Genomic DNA, 21,063 nt, shown 5'->3' with positions numbered 1-21,063 from the left:
GGCGCGACTGTAATGAGGCCCCCCAAGTCCACTCACTGTGCTGCCTGCTTGACGTGCATTATTCTATTTTAAACTTGCAAAATAGTTCTATCATTGCCATTTGCACATGAAAAAAACTGAAGGCCAAAATTTTTAAGAAAATTGCCCAGGGGTACCTGGGTGGCTCGGCCGGTTAAGCATCAGATCTCCGCTCAGGTCATGATCTGAGGGTCCTGGGATCAAGCCGCATGTGGGGCTCCCCGCTCAGCAGGGAGTCTGCTTCTCCCTCCCTCTCTTCAGCTGCCCCCCCACCTCTTGTACTCTCTGTCTCTCTCTCAAATAAAATCTTTAAAAAAAAAAATTTCCCAAGTCACCTCAATAACAGAATGAAGACTCACACATATGACCAAGATTACCCTTTTACTGTAACAAGCAGCCTCCAAACATAACAAGGAAGCGATTCACTATTTTTTCCTAATGCTCTCCCTAAGAATTTCATAATACATCCTCAGATTTTCTTCATTCTCCTAGAGCATTTTAGTAAACATGATAGTGGAATGCATTCCACTGAGTCATCGCTGCTTTGTAGTTGCTAGTTTATTTTTGCACTTGATACCCATATTAAATGTCACCCTCAAAATATTTACACTCAGAATAATTTTTGAAGAGTTTTTAGATGTGCCATACTGTATGAGAAATTAGCTTCAGAAACAACGTCACGACAAACATAATATTTGAATTCTAAAAAGAATTCCCACTACCACTGGATTCTGTGTGCACAGAAAAACACAATTCGATTCTGCTTGGGGAGTTCTTAAATATGCTCAAGAGTCAAGAACAGAGTAACTGTCCCCAAAAAGGAAATTTCTGTGCAAGAAGAGAAGGGAAATCGTATCACCTTTTTTAAGGTAGCACCTAAAAGGGTGGCAGCACGAACCCCAATAATCTAAAGGCTGAGAAATGTTAGAGATTCCAGGTGGAAGGAATATAAGCAGAAAATTCTTCCCCATCTTACCTGGCTTGAGGCAAGGGAAAAGGGGAAGCTACTGCTCTCTAGGAAAGAGGTCTACCTCCAACACTCTAGGAGAGCCCCAGGACCCACAACAAGATTCAGGTTGCAACCCGAGATGGAAGATGTTCCATGGAACACTCAGTAAAGCTGTCAGGTACCACATGGATACTCTGGATGCTCCTGGAATCCTGTTCTGGACAGAAGGATGTGGAGATAAGGGTCTCAGGAGGAGACTAAGCCAAGCTCAAGATAGAGAACATAAAGGCTCTGGATATGAGATGCACATTCTATTATACCCAGTAGTTAAGTCCTGTGAAATACCTGCTTTTTCTCTCATCATTATGAAAGCAATTATAAACAAGAGTTCTCAATTGCTCTCTTACGTATCTTCCTACAAAAATAGCTTTATACATTAATTTCCAGTAAAGAAGCTTTGTAGCCTCTCTACTGTATATGTACATGAGAAATCCACAGCCTTTGTATGCTATGGCCTCTTGAACTCATCTAAGCTCTGCAGGAGACTTTATCTCCAAGTGTTTACACCTCACTTTTTTTTAAAAGTTATTAATAGTTCAAAATTCAGGAGATTACTCTTCAGAAATTGGCATTTTGTTAATTGGAAAAAGGTTTTCATCACTATTATACTTCAGAAAGAATGTCAAAGGGAAAACCTACACTTTCCTCTAAGATCTGGTTCTCAGATACGCAAGTTCCACCCTTGAGGTTATGGTGAGCTAGCTGTGACCACAGTCTAGGACAGGGGGCTCTATAAACGGAGTCAAATAGAATAAGGCACCACCCATAAACAAAGCCAAGAGGGACAGTCATTGTCAAGAGTGTTATATCTGCAAGACAGTTTCAGTGTAATAGCTAACATTTTTGAATAGCTATTATATGCTGGTGCTGTGCTAAGCTCTATTTTTCACGTTAAAGTTTATAGTATGAAATGTATCAAATTTATAGAATACCAAAGAGATGCGAATGTACAGACACAAATTTAAGATGTTAACACTGTCATTTTTGCTTAAAACCCACCTGTTAAAGAAACAAAACACTACAGTTTCAGCTAAAGCCCATTCTTCATCCCACCATCCTTTCCTCACACTAAACTTCCCGATTTCTTGTGTCACTCCCATCACATATTTTTTTAATACACTTGTATTTATGCAATTTGCCTTTTCCACCCAACAAATATTGAGATATTTACCTATGTTGTTACATGTGGATCTGGTTGATTCACACTGGCTTCTACATTGAACTTCATCATAAGAATAAACCTCACGTTGATCCACTCCAGGCAGACCGGTTCTACTTTAACATTCCAGGAGTGCAGTAAGGCTCAATCTCGAGCAAACCTCACGTGTGCATGTGCACGTTTCTCTAGGTCCTCTCCTTGAAGTGGAATTTCTGGGTCATAAGGTATGCACCCTCCAACTTTACTAGGCATTGCCAAAATTATTTCCAGTGATTATGTCAATTTATACCTCTATCAGAAAGGTATCAGTCCTTTCGCCCCCTTTTTTTTTCCTTGTTTTTCTTTCTTACCGGTTCCTAAGCATTCTTTTGGAAGTCATTTCAATGCAAATAAATTCTTCCAATCTATGGTTTCATATTTCACTGTTAAGTATCCTATCATAAAAACATATCTTAATAACGTGGAAAATTCTATCAACATTTTCCTTCTAGTATTGTTTTATGTCTTAAAAAGTTCTCTACCCCAGTGTGATACATTTCTTCTTTATTTTCTTCTAAGTATTTAAAAAAACTTCCTCTTCAGGTTTGTATCTTCAAACCATCAGGAATGTATTTTTGTGTATGCTGGGTTATGGAATCTCATTTTACCTTTTTGCAGAGAATGCCATCAAAAATAAAAAGTCCATCCTTTCATCAGAGACTTTCAAAGCTACCTCTGTCATATACCATGTTTTTTTTTGCAAGTGGGCCTGTTTCTAGGCTCACTATTTTGGCTCTGTTGGTCTGTCTATCCTTTTCTGTTGATACCACACAGCTTACATTACTCTAACTTTGTAACAAGTTTTGATATCTGGTAGGGTGAGTCTTTTCTAATTACTGTTTTTTTCCAGAATTGCTTTGGCTCTTCTTGCTCTTTAGTCCACCATATAAGCTTTAGGATTATTAGTTAAATCTCCCATTAGTGTCTTTTTCTTACCTGTTTCTTAATCATTTGTTTGTAGTGAATTGAAGCTATCTTTTTTTTCGTTCTGTGGCTGGTTGGCCCAATCTTTTATTCAGTATTCCATTGTTGATCACACAAATAAATGGGTATTATTGAGAAAGAGAAGAGAGCTGTGTGGAAAAGTCATGTTGTAACTTCATCTGAAGTTGTATTGATTTTCCAAATTAATTTGGTAAGAATGAGAATGGTTACAATAAAAAGTGTTCCCAACCATGACATGATACAAACCTCCCATTTATTTATTCTTTTAGGTCCTTTAATAAACATTAACAATTTTTCCACGAAGCTATTACACATTTTTACCAGATTGATTCCTGGACTTTTTTTTTTAAGCTATTTTTTGCATTTGATCTTCTGGGCCACTAATGCAGCCCCTCCTGTAATTCACCTACTTTATTATTTTGTCAAAAAACCGTATTTTTAGAGTTGTGTATGTGGGTGTGGTACATTCAGATCTCTTTAAGTACCTTGTTGTTGTTGTTGTTGTTGTTGTTCAGGTGCTCATCTGTTTCCTCCAGCAATTATTACGCAGAACATGAATCCTACTATTTTAACCTGATCCTTTCTCTCTGGCGGCTACTAGAGCTCCTTGACTGTGCAATTACCTTTCTCTCAAATAAACCGGGAAATTCCACAGGTGCTGACTGGAAAAGGTGTTTCTTGCCCTGAGCTTGGGGTTTAAAGAGAAGACTATTACATCCCTCCTGAGGCACTCTGGAGGGAGCCTCTCTGATCTCGGTCTGCTCAAGCCCTTCTCCCCAAGTTAACAGTACAGAACACTCAACCCATCCCCTTGCCTTTTGTGAACAGGTAGACCCAGGTCCCTCATACCAGGAAGAAATCCTCAGATGTTGAAATGCCAATCTCTCTCAGGAATTCTCTGAGCTTCTGAGCACTGATGCAGCTCACATTTGATTCTTCCACCCCTGGGGTAGAAGCCTAATTCTCTCCACAGGAGCCAGTGGCTGGCTCTAGAGCCAAGGGCAAGTAGCTTGGAGTTAGAAATGGAAGCCATATGATCCCCAAATCCACTATTGGTGTATTTTCTACTTATTTCTTAGTTATTTGTTGGTGGTGAAAATAAATGCTATTAATTGATGTTTATCTGGAATTTTTGCAGCTCTGTGGTTGGTTCGCCAAACCTTTTAGTATTCCATCCTTGTTCAACACATATGAACAGTATTTTTGGGAGAAAGGGGACAGGAGGTCCTGCAGATTCCCAAAGTAAAGGCAAAAAAACCAAAATGTGGCCAGTATTGTCCACCTGCTTTTTTAAGACTTACAGAGTGACTAGAACTTCCTTTAAATAAGCATCTAAGTGATTTCTGTTGTTGCTGCCGGTCATTTAAAAAAATATTGGGAATACTGAGCCTGGGTTTGAAAGATACCCTGAAATCTTAAGAGTAGCATTCACCAATTCCCTCTCACTCTTCCCCCCAAAAAATCTAGTTGGTTTGAAATAACAGAATGATCCGTTTTTCCATTTTTGGTGGGCAGATGTTTGTAAAAGATCTTAGAACTGTTTGTCTCATTTATCAGGAAAACTGAGAAGGGAGGAAGCCTTTAGAAGAATTTTTACTTGAAAATATAAGAAGACTAGTACGCAGGTTCAAGTCTTATACTTTTAACATGAGCTTGTTGAAAGAAACGTTAACAATTCCAAAACGCAATTAAACGAGTTTTAACTTTTTCCTCCCAAAAGCACAAAAATTATGGAGAGGAAGTTAACAGAAAATTCTTAAAAGGTAAAAACAACTCTTTCTTGTACTAGTCCTTGGGTAGTTTACCAGAGCACAGACTCTTCTCTTCGTTAGTTTCTTTGAAAACGGAATTTTGGTCCCAAGTCTGTTGGTACTTAGTATCTTCGGCCTCCCCCTCTCTCCGAGCGGCTTCCCAGGCGGCCTCCGCCCCGGGGGACCCTGCGGCCTGAGCGGCTGTAAGAATCGCGCGGGGGAGGGCACCCCCTTTCCAAGGACGGGGAGAGCCCGCGGTCGGCTCTGCCTACCCGGTCGCGGCCCCTCGAGTAGCGGTCGCTTCGGCCGCCGCCGTAACCGTCGCGGCCGCCGCCGTAGACGTCAGGCGAGCAGCCGCGGTAGTCGTCGTAGCGGCCTCCTCCGCCGTAAGAAGGCGGGGGCCCCCGCGCTGCGCCGACGCTGCGCGGGTCCCCGTAGCTCTCGAAGGGGTCTCGGTAGGAGCCTCCACTCGGATGGTCCGCGTAGTCGCGGTCGCGCCCCCCATAGCCGTCTCGGTCGCCGTAGCCTCTCGACGGGCAGTCGTCCCGGGCACTGGAGTGGCCGTAATCGCGGTAGGTGTACTCGCGCGGCGAGGGAGCAAACTCGCGGGGGTCGCGGGCGCTCGGGTAGTCTCGGCTCGAGTAGCCGTCTCTGGGCGAGTAGCCCTCCTCCCGGGGGCCCAAGTAGGGGTCGCGGCGCGGGGGCGGCGGTTCCCGGCGCGGCGGGCCCGCATAGCCATCTCGCCCCCGCGCGGCCGGCACCCGCCCGCGCATTCCGCCGCCGCTGCGAGCCGGGCCCGACGGCGCGGCCCTCTTGGGGGGCGGCCCGGGCCTGCGCGGCGGCGGCCCGCGCTTCATGGGCAGTGGGGCCCTGGAGGGCCGCGGGTCGAAATCCCCCGCGTAGCTGCCGCTATCCGCGGCCCGCCCCGGACGGGGTCGCGCGGCGCCGCCGCGCCGCCGCCCCCGCGGGTCCCGCGCAGGCCCCTCGGGCGACCGCGGCTGCGGGACGGCGGCGGCCCGCCCCGCCGCCCGCTCTCAAACGCCGGCTTGGTGGCCTGGGCCACCTTGATGGCCTTACCATCCAGGGACTTGCCGTTCATGTCTCTGGCGGCGGCCTTGGCGTCTGCGGGGCTTTCGAAGGTGACGAACGCGAAGCCCCTGGACTTGCTGGTTTCTCTATCTTTCATCAAGAGAACCTCGCTGATGCGGCCATACTTGCCAAACGCGGCCTCGAGGCCTTTCTCATCGGTTTCGGGGTTGAGCCCGCCAATGAAAAGCTTCCCGGGGCGATCCGCCTCAACCATGTCTGCTGGTCGAGGGCTCGGTGGCGGGGGTAGGCGAAGGGACGGCAGCCGTCGTGGCCTGGGAGCCCGCTCGACGACGGCGGCTCCTACCGGTCGGGCAGCGCGTCGTCGCAGAGCCCCGGAACCGCGGTCGGCGTCCCCGCTGCGCAGGCGGAACGCCAGGGTGGGTGCCTTCGGGGCTGGGCGCGCAGCCGGCCGGGCTCTTTCTGGTCGTGATTGGCCGGCCGGGGGCGCCTTCGGGGAAAGTCTTTCCACTTCGGCTTGACAGCCTGTCCCTGGCTTACTGTCTTTAAGTCACTCCTGAAAGCTCAGTTGCGTAACGAAAAGCCGTTAGGTTAAAAAAAAAAAAAAAAAAAAAATTCCCTATTAGTCTTAATGAGAAAAATTATAATGCATTCTAATCCAAGTTAGCCAAACCATTTTTAAACAGGAAAAAAATCCACTGAAGAATGAAATAAAAATTTTAAGTTTAAAAATGCAGTTTGTACGTAAAATGTATTAAGAATTTTTGCACTTGTCAATGGGGAAGAGAAGACGACCTGGTGGGGGAAGGTGTTGGTTGCTGGAAAACAAAAAAAGAGGGAGTCATTCTTTGGATGCACCATTTTCCTGTTCGGCGCCATTTTCTTCCGTTTGCCAACCTTCAAAGGGCTCACAGTTTTCCGTAGCGCTGCCCTTTAAAATAAAGGTATTCCACAGAAAGTCACCTTTAGGGAATAAAAGGACTTTATAATCTTGAACATTTCTCACAGTCGCACCTGAGCAAGCAAAACAAGCTAAAGCCTTTGCCTCTTACTCTCCGAAGAGGAGGTACATTTCAGGGAAACAAAACATTTCGGGTTCAAATTACACAATTCACATTTGTTCCTTAATATTCTCTGAATGGAACTAAGTGTGAAGAGTAACTTGGTGAACATAGCTTTGCTTGAGATTCTGACATCCTCTACTTTCTAAAAAAAAAAATACTATAGTGTGTTTGGGGGCTTTTTAAAATAATAGATTTTTTCCAAAGGCTGCTATGTGAAAAGTTAACTGAATAGTCCTGAGTATTTGTGTATGTGATGTGTGTACATATACATGTGCACGTGTTACACTGCTTTACCGCAGCAGCTCCATAATGTTGAAAGAGGTGGTGAAAGCAGGCATTTTTATGTTTCTGACTTTACTGCATACATTTTTAAGGTTTTAATATTTTTTTAATGTGCATGAATGGAAGTTAAATGCGTCACATCAGTTCATGAGATGAGTTGCTGTAACAGATTTTATTAAATCATTTTATTTCTAAGGTAAGCCTACCTGGTCAGGATGTATTTATTTTTAAAGAAATTTATTTTTGTTTGCATATACTTTACTTAGAAATTTTACCTTTCTCAGCATAAAGGGCATTGGCCTATAATTTTCATTCCTTTATTGAGCTGGGAAGATTTTTTCCTAAATTTCTTTTAGTTTTAAGTCTATTCAGATTTTTAAAAATTTCTTCTTGATTTGGTTTTTGTAGGATACGCTTTTCTAAGTTATTAATTTTTCTTTAATTTAAAATTTTATTTTATGGATAGCTGTGTTCTGTTTTGCTGTGTTTTGTAACCAGTCTCACGAGAAGTTTTTATCTTTTCAAAGAAGCACCCTTTTTCTTCATTGATACTCTGTTTTGATTTTGCTATTATTGTGTTTCTTTTCTTTTTTCCACATTCTTTGGATTTACAGTTTGTATTATTTTTGTTCTAAATTTTTAGGTAAGACAGTGCATTAAGAGTTTTAAAATATGTTTCTTCTAATTGCTGTATCTAAGTTTAAAACTTATTCTCTGTGTACTAGTTAACATCACGTCCTGAGCTGTGATAATGGTGTTTTCACTGTTGTTCAGTTCCTAACATTTTCTCATTTTCACATCATTCTTTCTTGACTCATGAATTACAAAGAAGTATGTTTTCAAATTTTCAAACCTACAGATTTTGGAGGTAATTTCTTAAAATGCTTTGTATGATCTCCATTCTTTGGTTCTTATTGAGACATGTTTTGTGACCTGCTGTGCATCTGTGTCTGTCTGTGTAATGTTCCATATATGCTTGAGAGGAAAGTGTATTCTCTAAATACTGGGGTAGAATTCTTTCCTTAGATATTTAAATCTAGCTTATCCTATTTTTATCTGATAGAATTATCAATCACTGAGAATGCTTTTAAAATTTCCCATAATTGTGGATTTGGCAATTTCTCTTTATTTTTATGTACATTTTTGCTCCATATAAGATTATATTGTTGGATATATAAATTGAGAACTGCTATGTATTTCTGATAAATGTCTTTATTATGTAATGATCCTCATTATCTATTTTTATTTTAAACTAATACTTATATAGCTCAATATTTTTCAGATTTCTTTCTGCCAGCTTATTGTGTGCTGTTAACCACACCTTTCTTGCCTCTTTTTTTCCAACTTTCTTGCATTCTCTTGTATCAAATGATTTGTCTTTCCTTCTTTCTTTTTCTTCTACTAACATGGGAGTTTTGCCTTCAATTTCTATTCTTCGAATGTTTACCTTGAAAGTTTTTATTTAGGGCTAACTTATAATCACTAAGTTTGTAAGTTTATTTATAGAATCTTATATTTACTGCCTGATTAATTTTTACATATGGGCAGCAGTGGACAAGAGTAGTTTCCGGGGGGCGCCTGGGTAGCGCAGTCGTTAAAGCGTCTGCCTTCGGCTCAGGGCGTGATCCCGGCGTACCGGGATCAAGTCCCACATCAGGCTCCTCCGTTGTGAGCCTGCTTCTTCCTCTCCCACTCCCCCTGCTGTGTTCCCTCTCTCGCTGGCTGTCTCTGTCAAATAAATAAATAAAATCTTTAAAAAAAAAAAAAAAAAAGAGTAGTTTCCGGGACTCCTAGACAAGGGAACCTTGTGCACTGCAATATCAAAACCCATTGGGCACGTATTGCATGGTGCACTGGGTGTTATACGCAACTAATGAATCATGGAACTTTACATCAAAAACCAGGGATGTACTGTATGGTGACTAAAATAATATAATAAAATATTATTAAAAAAAAAACCCATTGGTGTCTCCCTAACAGGAGCTGTAATCAGATCAAGAGAATATAGAAATGTTAAGCATTGATAGGATTAAAGTAGAGATTTGGGTGAAAACTAGAATGTTTACATGAAGTGATTGGGTCTCTATTTCTCTTTTACCTGGGTATATTACGTGGATGGATATTGTGTTTGGTAATGTTTCCCCTACCTAGTATTGTAAAACTCCAAGCATGTAAATCCACCCTTCAAGCAATATTAGTGAGACATGCTAAATGGGAACAAATAAGACTCCCAAGCCCACACAGTATAAAATAAAAACGGGAGTGCTGGTATGGGCAAATTCTCTGTACCAAAGACCCATATGGAATATAAACTGGAGCTTATGGCAAAGCCTGTGAATGCCCCACAGTGATGACTACCGGGACTTTGAACTAGAGAGTTTCCATTTGAGAGGCAGTTACTAGCTTGCTATTAGATATTAACTGAAACTGCCCTATGACTAAAGGATATAAATGATCATATAACCTCACACCCATTAGGAAGGTTACTATCAAAGAACCAAAACAAACAAACCCCCAGAAAATAACAAATGTTGGCAAGGACATTGGGAAATTGGAACACTTGTACAATGCTGGTAGGAATGTAAAATGGTGCAGCCACTATGGGAAACAGTATGGTGGTTCTTAAAAAAAAAAAAAAAAACTGAATTATCATATGATCTAGCAATCTACTTCTGGGTATATATCCAAAAAAATTGAAAGCAGGGTCTCGGGTATTTGTACACCCACCCATATTCATAGCAACATTATTCACAAGAGGTGAATAGCCAAGAGGTGGAAGCAACTCAACTGTCCATGCACAGATGACTGGATAAACAAAATGTAGTGTATATGTACATATAATATTAGCCTGAAAAAGGAAGGAAATCCTGACACCTGCTACAATATGGAGGAACCTTGAGGACAGTATGCTATGTGAAACATGCCAGTCACAAAAAGATAATGAATAATGATTGCACTTATACGAAGTATCTAGAATGGTCAAGTTCATAGGAAGAGAAAGTAGAGCAGTGGTTGCTAGGGGCTGAGGGTGATGAGTTGTTGTTTAATTGGTACAGAGCTTCAATTTTGCAAGATGAAAAAATTCCAGGGATTGGTTGCACAATGATGTAAATATACTTAACACTACTGAACTGTACACGTAAAAACGGCTGATGGTAGACCTCATGTTAAGTGTATTTAACCATAATTAAAAATTTTTAAATGAAAAATAATAATCTTTAGCCCAGAAATATCACTGATAATTGGGTGAGGTCACAGCAACACACTACTGGGGAAGGCAGTGCCCAGAAGACTTCTATAATAAAGTGGAAACAGTTTGTATAGGAATATGCTCTCAGAGGAACACAGAAAGTTACCCAGTGGATTTACAAGCAAGGCAAGCAGACTCTGCCCCCTGGACTGACTTTGGAGCCACATGAGGAGCTGCAAGATTCTGTTTTATTAACAGTGCCCTGTAAACAGCTTTTTAACTGACCAACAAGTAGCTGCTTGGTTTATGGATGGCGGTTCCAAGGTGAACAGACAGCATCCTGTTTAGAAGGCTAAAAACTGTGTTTGAGGGTAAAAACAAATCAGTGTGGTTGGCTGAATTACATGCTGTTTTCCTAGTGGTGACTGAAGAACTGAACAATGATAAAAGCCCCTAGGTTTGAGCTTTTACTGACTTGTGGGTGGTGTCCATTGGCCTGGCCATATGGTCAGACAGAAAAGCAATGGAAAGCTTACCTATTAAAGAGATACCCTTGGAGCACCTGGCTGGCTCAGTAGACAAAGCATGTGACTCTTGATCTTGGGGTCATAAGTTTGAACCCCATGTGGGGGGTAGAGATTATTTAATAAATAAAAGATTTAAAAAAGATGTCCCTATGAGGCATGGCCCTATTGAAATCACTGTGAGAATGTGAGGGATGTGTTACAGTAGAACATGTTGATGCCCATCACAAGAACCACTTCGCAGGTTGCCAAGGTGATTGGAATTCACTAGTGGACAGGCCGATGTACTTGTGTGAGGCGGCTACCTGCGTGTATGAAATGAAGAGACATTGGAGCAATGCGGATATGGCCCGAATCTAGACATACTCCTCTTGCACCCCTAGAGCACAAAATGCCACGAACAACTGTTCTTTCTGCCAACAAAAGAGACAGACTACAGATGATATATGGCAAGTTCCCTGGGGGAACACAGCTAGCAAGTGAAACTGATACTGGTAGCCAAGGGGTCTTAATAAGAATAGTTATTGACTTTGAAGTAGACTTTGGGTAAGCCCAGTGGAAGATGCAAATATTCAGAGTATTATAAAAGAACCATGACAGAAGAGACTGCATCAATTTGGATCACCAAGTCATATTTCTTCAGACCAAGGAACATGCTTTATAGCCCATAATGTCCAAAAAAGAGTAGAGATGTATCTTCCTCATAGTAATAGTTTGATAGAGAATTGGAATGGGCAATTAAACATTGTTCATCTGAAATGGGGAGATAAAGACATGACGGCTGGCTTACATGTCCTCCTGAGTATGTGCTCACAGTCAGCATAAGCAGGGCTAAAGTATTGTCCTCACTAAACAGACTCCTTTTTTTTTTTTTCCTGGTGGATCTGGGAAAGACGACTGGAAGAGGATGGTAGCACGACTATTCATCTTCCCGTGGGAAGATGACTAATCATTATAAATTTTCTTTCTTCCCCTTATCACCCAACTTTCTTTTTCTTACCTAATGGTCACAGGACCAAGGCTTCAGCTATAAGTTCCAGAAGCAGGGATGACTCCTAAGTAAGAAACTATATTTTAAATCCTTATGTCAGAATTCCTAAGGACCTGATGGAGTGTACCTTTACCCTATTTGGGAAAACTGTAATTAACAGTGAATGCAGCTATGTCTAATAGTAAAAATAGCCCACTAATTCTGTATCTGTGTAACCCTACTCTAAATAAATGGGAGTGGACTGAGGGGGAGGTATCTGCTAGACTAATATTGCTGTCTGCAATCTAGATCTGCACAGTGAGTGAATTTAATGTCCCTTCGAAAGGTGGAAACGTTTGGGTATAAATGGAGAGAAAACAAACAGATTAATAAGTTACATAATGAGGGAAACTCAAATTCATTAACACTTAGAAAGAGGCTCAAAGCAGGAGATGATACTATCTCTTAGCTCAATTATACCAGATGCCTGAAAGAGTGAAACTATGTAGTACTGAGGCCACTCCTGCTTTTGGAACATGCCAAGATCAAATGGAAGCCTGTGAACATGAGTGACCTCATTCTGGGAGATATTTTCATACAATATGATGAAGGCCTGGACTGAATGGGACTTTTGTAATAGGCCAGTATCTTTTGACTTTTATTTTTCATATTATGTTTACCATAATGAAATATGGTCTTATACCTACATTGTTGGTAAAATTGTAATACTGATATTGATGGTCAGATGTATTGGGAAATTGAGTTAAAAGCCTCCTATCTCTACCCCACATTGACTCCTCCAAATGTTGCTGTTATCTGTTATGTTCAGACAGATAGGATCTTTTTGCTATAAGGGATTTATGGTCAAAGACCAGAGGTGGCCTGGGGCACAATAAAAAAACATACTTAATCTTTGTCTAAAACCCTTGGTATTTCCTAAGCAATAGAGGTGTCTTTTGTTACCCATAAACTCTTTCCACCATATCTGAGTTTATGCTAATGGGGTAACTCCTAGGGGGCCCCTAAATAGCTTCAGGATGGTAGCTGGTCACTAGAGGAACCAGCCATGTGATCAGAGGGTTAGAACCTGACTCTGAAAAGGGGAAAGGGCCTGAAGATTGGGTTCATTCACCATGGCCAATGATTTAATCAATCATGCCTCTGCAGTGAAAGGTCATATGAAAACATTAAACAACAGAGTTCAGGGAGCTTCCTGTTCAGTGACCACACGGATGTGCTGGGAGGGTCACTTGCCAGGAGGGGGTGTGGCAGCTGCAGACCCACTCCCTGAACTTGCCTTACGTACCTCTTCATTTGGTTGTTTATTTGCGTCCTTTATAATAAACTGTAATCGTTAACTGTAGCACTTCACTGAGTTCTGTGGGTCTTTCTAGTGAATTATGGAAACTGAGGAGGTTGTGGTTATTCCTAAATTTGTAGGTGGCCAGGAGGCTATTTTAGTAATCAAGGGGGAGGTGGTGTGTCATTTTCTAACAACAGTTCTCAATTCTTTGACACCAGTGGGGTGTCATACAACTCAACTCACTTCTGACACTAATTCCCTGGAGTTATCACAGACCCCACAGATTAAGGGCTCAGTCCCAACAAAACTGCCAGTTGCACATGGGAGCCCCAGGCCACCTGAATTTCTGCCCTGCTAAATTACAATGAAGAGGTTCTAACATACATGGTTGTTTTAAGTTCTAACACTCATGGTCTGGGCCACTGATTTTGAATTTTGTTTTCTAAGCAGGTTCCACACCCAGCGTGGAGCCCAACCACAGGGCTTGAACTCAAGACCCTGAGATCAAGACCTAAGCTGAGATCAAGAGTTGGAGGCTTAATTGACTGAGCTAGCCAGGTACCCCTCATTTTGAAATATTTTTAAGTAATAATTACAATACCTGAAATTGCAAAATGATAATGGATAAGCATTTTATATGTTTACAGCTGTCCCCCAGGTGTCCATGAAAAAGAATACTATTTGCCACTCCTTTTACAACTACTGGCAGCAAACTGTAGATCTTAATAATTAACGAAGATGTGAATACTGGTGGATGGGGAAGGGTACATCAAAGGACGGAGAGCCAGGCAAGGGGGTGCAGAGGCATTCCCTATGGAGTACCGCACCAGCTACAGTATGGGGACTTAGCGGGTAGAGAAGCTCCAAGACGAAAAAAGAAATCTATCCACTATCAGGGAATAAAGATGACATTTCAAGAAAAAGAAGAATCACCCTTCTCTAGTAACAATAATAATCTCTGCAAAGGGCTAAGCCCTGACAAGGAAGAGCTGGAGAGAACAAAGGTACTGCCATGAAGGTCCCCATTTCCTCAGCGTAGAAAGGAGAGTCAACTGAATGAGATCCCTGTCCTTCCTAATAGGAAGGTCAGGGGAGTATCTGTGGAAGCAGCACTAACGCTTGTGGACTGGGACCCTGAGTCTGTTTCCAGTATCTTCAGGGACTGAGTTCCGGTCCAGCTATCCAGACACATGGAATGATCCCATGGCACTATACCATGCCACAAGCTCCGTGACAGTGAGGAGGGAGCCTCCCAGTCACTCTGCAGCTTGGGCACTGCCTTTTTTAAATTTTAATTTTTTAAAATTGTGGTAAATACACCTAACATAAAATTTGCCACCTTAACCATTTTTAGGTATACAGTTGAGTAGCTGTGATGTTGTGGTTTATTCTATATTTTGGTGTTGGTCCATGATTTCTGGTTCATAGCTCCTAAAACCCTTGGCATTTCCTGAGGAATAAGAACAATGGGAGCATCTCTTAATATTTAGTCTTTTGTCATAGATTCCTGAAATAGCTCCAGGGCCATAACGGTGAAAGGAGTGTCTTGTTAACCATAGCAAGCCCCTTATAGTCACACCTAAGTTTATGTTAATGTAGTAACTTTTGGAAAGCACCTGAGGATGGTGGCTGGTTGCCAAGGGAACCAACCTCATGATTAGAGGGTTGGAACTTTCAGCCCCACCCGCCCCCACATCTCTGGAGAGGAGAGGGGCAGGAGATTGAACTCAATCACCATGGCCAGTGATTTAATCAATCACACATACGTAACAAAGCCTCCATAAAAATCCAAAAGCATTGGGTTTGGAGAGCTTCCAGGCTGGTGAATGAGGAGATGCTGGGAGAGTGGCAGTCTTGCTCAGGAAGAGCATGGAAGCTCTGCACCCTTTCCCCATACCTTGCCCTAAGCATGTCTTCCATCTGGTTGTTTCTGAGTTATACCATTTGTAACAAACTGGTATTCTTAAGTAAAATGTTTTCCTCAGTTTTGTGAACCACTCTAACAAATTAATCAAACCTGAAGAGGGGGTCCTGGGAATCTCTGCTTCATAGCTGGTGGGTCAGAAGCACAGGTACAATCTGGACTTGTGATAGGCATCTAAAGAGCCGGGAGGAGGGGCAGTGTTGCAGGACTGAGCTTTCAACCTGTGGGATCTGAGGCTCTCTCCAGGTGTCAGAGCTGAGGTGAACTGCAGGACACCCAGCTGGTGTTGGAGAATTTCTGGATGTGTACACATGTGGTGACCTGAAGTGTCAGAGGTAGTGCAGTATTCAGAGTATTGTGTTTAATGTAAATGAAAATAAGAGTTTCTCTTTACAGTAGCATTAAGTACATTCACTTCGTGAAACCAATCTCAGAATTCTTTTCATCTAGCAAAACTAAGCCTGTACCCATTAAACAACTCCACATTCCCTCCAGCCCCTGGCTACCACGTTTGTACTTCTCTATGAATCTATTAATACTCCCTCATTTATTCAAATAATATGAACCAAAAGACTGTTTTTTTAATGTTCCTCTTGATTCAAAGATATTTATATTATTTTGGTGAATGATAACAGGTGTCCATTTTTAGGAAATCCATTTCTGCCCAACTTTAGGAGAGTGGCCCCACAGATTGGGATCTCAGCTTTATTAGGAGTGCCGAAATTGCCCCAGCAGCCTCTAAGCGCTGTCCAGGGTCCTGCTTTCTCTGGCTTTGGAGACCAGGGTTGAGGTTCCTTCCTTTCCAAGCACTTCCATGCCATGAATGGCGCCCCAAGCCGAGTTCTGAGGGTGCCTGCCTTAGGGACACAAGCTCCAGGAGAAGACTACATGACCTGTGACTCCTGCTCCCCGCAAGCCTGGTCAGGACAGACCTCGCCCCCACCTGCCAAAAGCTAGGCCCGCCAGCAGCACCGCGCCCCCGACGCATCTGTGCACCCTGCTCTGCCCTCCCCAGCCTGCTGAGCTTGCCTTCTCCCCCTCCACATCAACCCGGAAGCTCCGCATGAATCTCCTGGCCCGCCTTCCTTCCAGGCTTCGTCCAGGTCCCAAGGGCAGATTCCCGCACTTAATGATTCACAAAAGCGAAATGGAAATAAGCGTCCTCCTCCCCACCAGAGTTGGAATCCAGGGACAACAGCAGAATGCAGAGGATGCAAATCCAGGAGTTTCCTAAAAGTTGGGCATTCCCAAGCTGTGGGAGTCACAACTTCACTGAGTTGCTAGTAAGTTGGGAAGTAATACAGATGCCTCCAGGAGGAGTGGGATATTTTTGCTTTCATTCAGTCATTCAATGAAAGCCCACATTGCACAAGACACTGTGCTGTGGGCTGGAAATAGAACAGTGAAGGAAAAAAAAAGCCATGGTTCCTGCACTCACTGAACTTACACTGTGTCGATGAAAATAGACAATAAGGAAATCTTTGAGCAGCTGTAGGAAAGAAACACCTATGCTCTGTTAGGAAAGGGGGGGCAGTGGTATTTCAGAGAACAGTGCTCAACCAAATTTTTGACAAGGGATATTTAAACTGCCGTGTGAAGGATGGTCAAGAGTCAGCTCTGTGGAAACGCACAGTGGACAGAGAAGATCACCGATGCAAAGGACTGGTGGTGAAAAACTTGCAACATTCAAGATATTGAGAAGAAATCACCATGTTGTTCGGTGAGAGGGGAGAGTGACATATTGGAAAGTGGAACAAAATTCTTTTTGTTATTAAAATTTTTGAGAGCATGCTCAAGCATGCAAGTGGGGGGAGGGGCAGAGAGAAAGAATCTTCAAGCAGAGAACCCAACCCGATGCGGGTCTCAACCCAGGACCCCTGAAATCATGACCTGAGCCAAAACCAAGAATCAGACATTTGACCGACTGAGCCACCTAGGTGCCCAAATTATGCTGCCTTTTAAATAAGGAGAATTTGATCCAGCTCTCACATCATTCACATACTCTTCCATTCATTCAAAAAATATTTATTGGGCACCTATGATAAGTCAGGCACTGTACTAGGTATTGGAGATTCTGAGGTAAAGACAAATAGGAGAGGGCGCTGCTTAAACAACTAATTTCATCTGAAAGACAAAAATATTAACAATATGTGAGTTCATAGTCTTTCTTCCTCCTATTGCTATAAAGGAACCTGCTAGTTCCCACCCTTTAATCTGCTCTTAGACCTTACTTATCTTCTGGTAAAGGACCTATGATTAAAAAATAAAGGAATGAAGACAAAAATATTAGAGGGAACATCATGTGCAAAAGGAAATGGGGACAAAATGATAAGCTGGACACAGTATTCTGTTTGAAATAACACTGTCAAAGGTTTACACTGTTGGAGGGGGTCAAGAGACAAAGCTGAATGTAAAGCATTAGAGGTGGAAGGAAAGGGAAAAAAGACCTCAATATAGTTTTCTATTTTGTTTTTAAAAAAACTACTTTGGTGTGGAGAACAGAGTAGAATGCAATAAGGGAGAAGCCAGGAGACCAGACAGGAAATGATGACCTAAAATAAGCTGGACTAAGTAGACTGGAAAGAACATACCTTTTCAATCTAGTTTTCCCTTCTCTCTTTCACTCTTAAAGAAGTATATTGACCATGTTAAGGTACCATGTATTTTTCCCACCAATTAATTCTCCTGAGACACTGACTGAATATCCTACAAATTCACTCAATTCAGACACCACCTACCTAGAAATAGCATCACATTCCACAGGTTAGGAAGAACTGAGTCCCACAAGCCTGCCCCCACATCAGATGCCGATTGGAAGTCCCGGTTGTTAATCTGTGCTTCGAACTGGCTATTCATAAGTCACAGTCGGTCAGCGACCCCTCTTCCTCAACACCCAACAGTTATTTATTGCACTTTCCTGAGGCATTGAGGATAACTGGAACATTCCAGTGGCCAGACCAGAAAAGCCCTGATAGCAATGGAATGCCTAGGAGACCACACCCCAGAAGTCCCCTTCCCTGCCCAAGATCATGTGCTGAACACATACCGACCCCCCCCATCACGTGCTCTCTGCCTGCTGTCTCACAGGTACCACCCCCCTCCAACCTTGAACCTGTCTGCAAAACTCTGGGTGTCCATCCTGCTGTTGGAGAGGCTGTTCAGGCCTGAGCCTCACCTCCCTCAGCTACCAGCACCCAAAATAAATTTCTTCCTTTCTCTTCCTAACTCTTGTTTCTTGAGTTACTGACTTCTCTTATGACAAGTTTATCAGTTTGTTCAGCAGCAGTGTTGGCAGACCCAGCCAGGAACTATGCTTTCAATGTGTGCAGCCCCCTTGGGATTCCCTGGAAGGGAGCAGTTGGCTGTGGCAGTGGGCCGAGGCTCAGCCATTCTTTTTTAGCACCTGTGATAGTTTGGTGACACCATGGCCCCCTCCTTGGGGTCGATTAACTTGCTAGAGTGGCTCACAGACTCAGGAAAGCAGTATACTTACTGATACGAAATGCTGGGGTTCGGGACTGAACAGTAAGAAAGAATTCTTGAGATATCTTTGGTGCAAAAAGGGTGTTTTTATTAAAGCATGAAGACAGGACCTGTGGGCAAAGAGAGCTGCATTGGGGTTGTGAGGAGTGGCCAATTATATACTGTCAAGTTGGGAGGGGGCTGGGGATAGCATAAATCTAACGAATTTCGAAGCAAGGTTTCTAGGACCTTGAAGGGCCCAGCTGCTGTTAGGAAAAGGTCATTTACTACTGTCTAGTGAAACTAATCATGAGATCCTTCAGAAGTTGATCGGTGGGCCATATGCTTGGAGGATGACTGCTAACATCTATCTTGGGGGTGGGGGGGGCAGGGTAGAGATAAAGTAAGTTTCCAAAGGGATTTTTACAGGATCCTGGAGGTCAGGCTAATGTCACGCATCAAGCAGTGGTTGCCTTTTGCCTCTAACAAAGTATTGACATTGAGGCAGCCAAGCAATGAGGAAGGTCACTCTGCTGGTCTTAAGTACTTGTCAATGGGCTGTTAAGTTGTAAGGAGGTCTAATTTTTCTTTTACCTTTGTTCGCCACCTCACTATTACTGGATTATTACAATACTATAGAAGTAGTATATGAACAGCCAGATGAAGAGAGATGTAGGGCAAGGTCCCTAAGAGCAGGAGCTTCTGTTCCCATGGAGTTGGGGACTAGCAGGATCATACATTCAGGTTCACCATCCTGGAAGTTCTCCAAACACTCTTGGGTTTTTATGGAGGCTCCATTACATAGGACTGATAAAACCACTGGCTATTGGAATTCAACCTCCAACACTCCCCCCCCCACCCCGCCCCCATCAGGGGCTGCGACTGAAAATTCTAAGCTCCAAATCAAGGTTGGTCCACCCCCCCCCCCCAGCCAGCCCCTCATCCTCAGGGGATTTCCAAAGGTCACCTCATTAACAAAAACTCATCATTGGAAGGGGCTCATTACGAATAACAAGACACTGATATCACCTTCATGGCTCTGGGGCAATTTCAGGAACTGAGGATGAAAGTCCAAATATTATAACAAAAGATGCACCCTTTGCTCTTATGGCTTAGGAAATTCCAAGGGTTTTCTTAGGAAATTTCTAGAGCTGTGAGCCAGGAAGCTTGAAGACCGAAATATATTTATCATAAATCACAGTAGCACAGTTGGGTGAAGACGGTTGTCCTGCCTTTTTCTACACCTCCCTCACCCTAAAGTTCATTTGCTCCTAGACTAAGATTCAGAGGGGTTAGTGAGACATAAATATCTTTTAGCCTCCATTTTAAAAGATAACTCAATTGAGGTATGAAAATCATAATGCTTCTAAAATCGTAGCAGCCTGTTGTAGTCAATTGTAGCGAGCAAGACGGCATCAAGCAGTGACACAAGCAACTAGGGCATTTCAGCTGAGACCAGATATTGCAAAGACCAGCACCGGCTGATGACACCCTCAGAACTTAGAACCAGCAGAAACAGAGCAGGTCTGCGAGGGCCCAAGACTGACTAATACCTTCAACAAGGCAGGATTTTTGCAGCAACTGTTAGACTCTCCAAGCACTAACCCCTTTATGTCTGACCACTTCAAAAAGTTAGCTGCTGTAGGCTCTGATCTCTGCAAAGAACAGCGATCCTTCACCACTTGAACATAACAAGCAGTAAGTGCTGAGAGCCAACCTACACGGGGCCAGGAACTTAACAATGCGCTGACTTGACGTTTGGTTTGTGAAGACAGAACACGTTCGGTTTGTTACAGAGGTTGTTTGTTGTAGGACTTGTCTTGTGCATTGCTTTGTGTGTCTTATAAGAAGCCCCGTTAATCACATGGTGCTTTATAATTATGCTAACTTTGCTTTATGACTGAATGAAGCTGACGTTGCGGAAGGACACTCCCGTGTGCGCCTTCATAGCGTGCTGACACTAGCCAAGCAGATCAAAACATAAACCTGTAAATGCCTCAAGGTAAACAGAAACCTAAGGACAACCAATCACAAACAGCCAACTAGCCTTTTCCAAAGAAAGCTTATGACGCATAAGCTATCGCCATTCAAATAATTTGTTCTGCTCTCACACCTCTATTAAAAGACTTTTTCCTCGCTGTTTTTGGGTGGAGCCCTTCTTGCCACTTCCTTTGATGCTGCGCAGTTGAAACTGATTTCCCTCAAATAAGCTCTTAAAAAGATAAACTGAGGCATACTAAAAAATCTAACAGTTCTTTGACTCTCAATCTGCTATCTGATCAGGAGATTCACAGCTAAGGGTGTAGAGATTATTTTGTAGAAACCTGATAGCAATGTAAATAATTCTTATGAGCTAGCAGTGCAAAGGACTTCTGT

The 21,063-nt window shown here is 42.9% G+C and overlaps 2 protein-coding genes across 2 annotated transcripts in view; both read right to left on the bottom strand.

Annotated features, from left to right (window-relative positions):
* Positions 1 to 5,043: 5,043 nt before the first annotated feature.
* On the bottom strand, positions 5,044 to 6,224 carry RBMXL2 (RBMX like 2). Its single transcript, XM_040630678.1, is given in 2 exon segments — positions 5,044 to 5,840; positions 5,843 to 6,224. Coding segments are annotated over 2 exon segments (1,179 nt in total).
* Positions 6,225 to 6,310: 86 nt separating this feature from the next.
* NLRP14 (NLR family pyrin domain containing 14) overlaps positions 6,311 to 21,063 on the bottom strand; it is a 62,002-nt gene continuing 47,249 nt past the window's right edge. The window contains 1 exon segment of the mRNA XM_040631313.1: positions 6,311 to 6,524. Within this exon segment, the coding sequence (XP_040487247.1) occupies positions 6,311 to 6,524 (214 nt within the window).

This window comes from Ursus maritimus, unplaced genomic scaffold (assembly GCF_017311325.1).
Source record: "Ursus maritimus isolate PB19 unplaced genomic scaffold, ASM1731132v1 scaffold_16, whole genome shotgun sequence".
Taxonomy (NCBI): Eukaryota; Metazoa; Chordata; class Mammalia; order Carnivora; family Ursidae; genus Ursus; species Ursus maritimus.
This window is presented reverse-complemented; position numbering and strand designations above follow the sequence as displayed.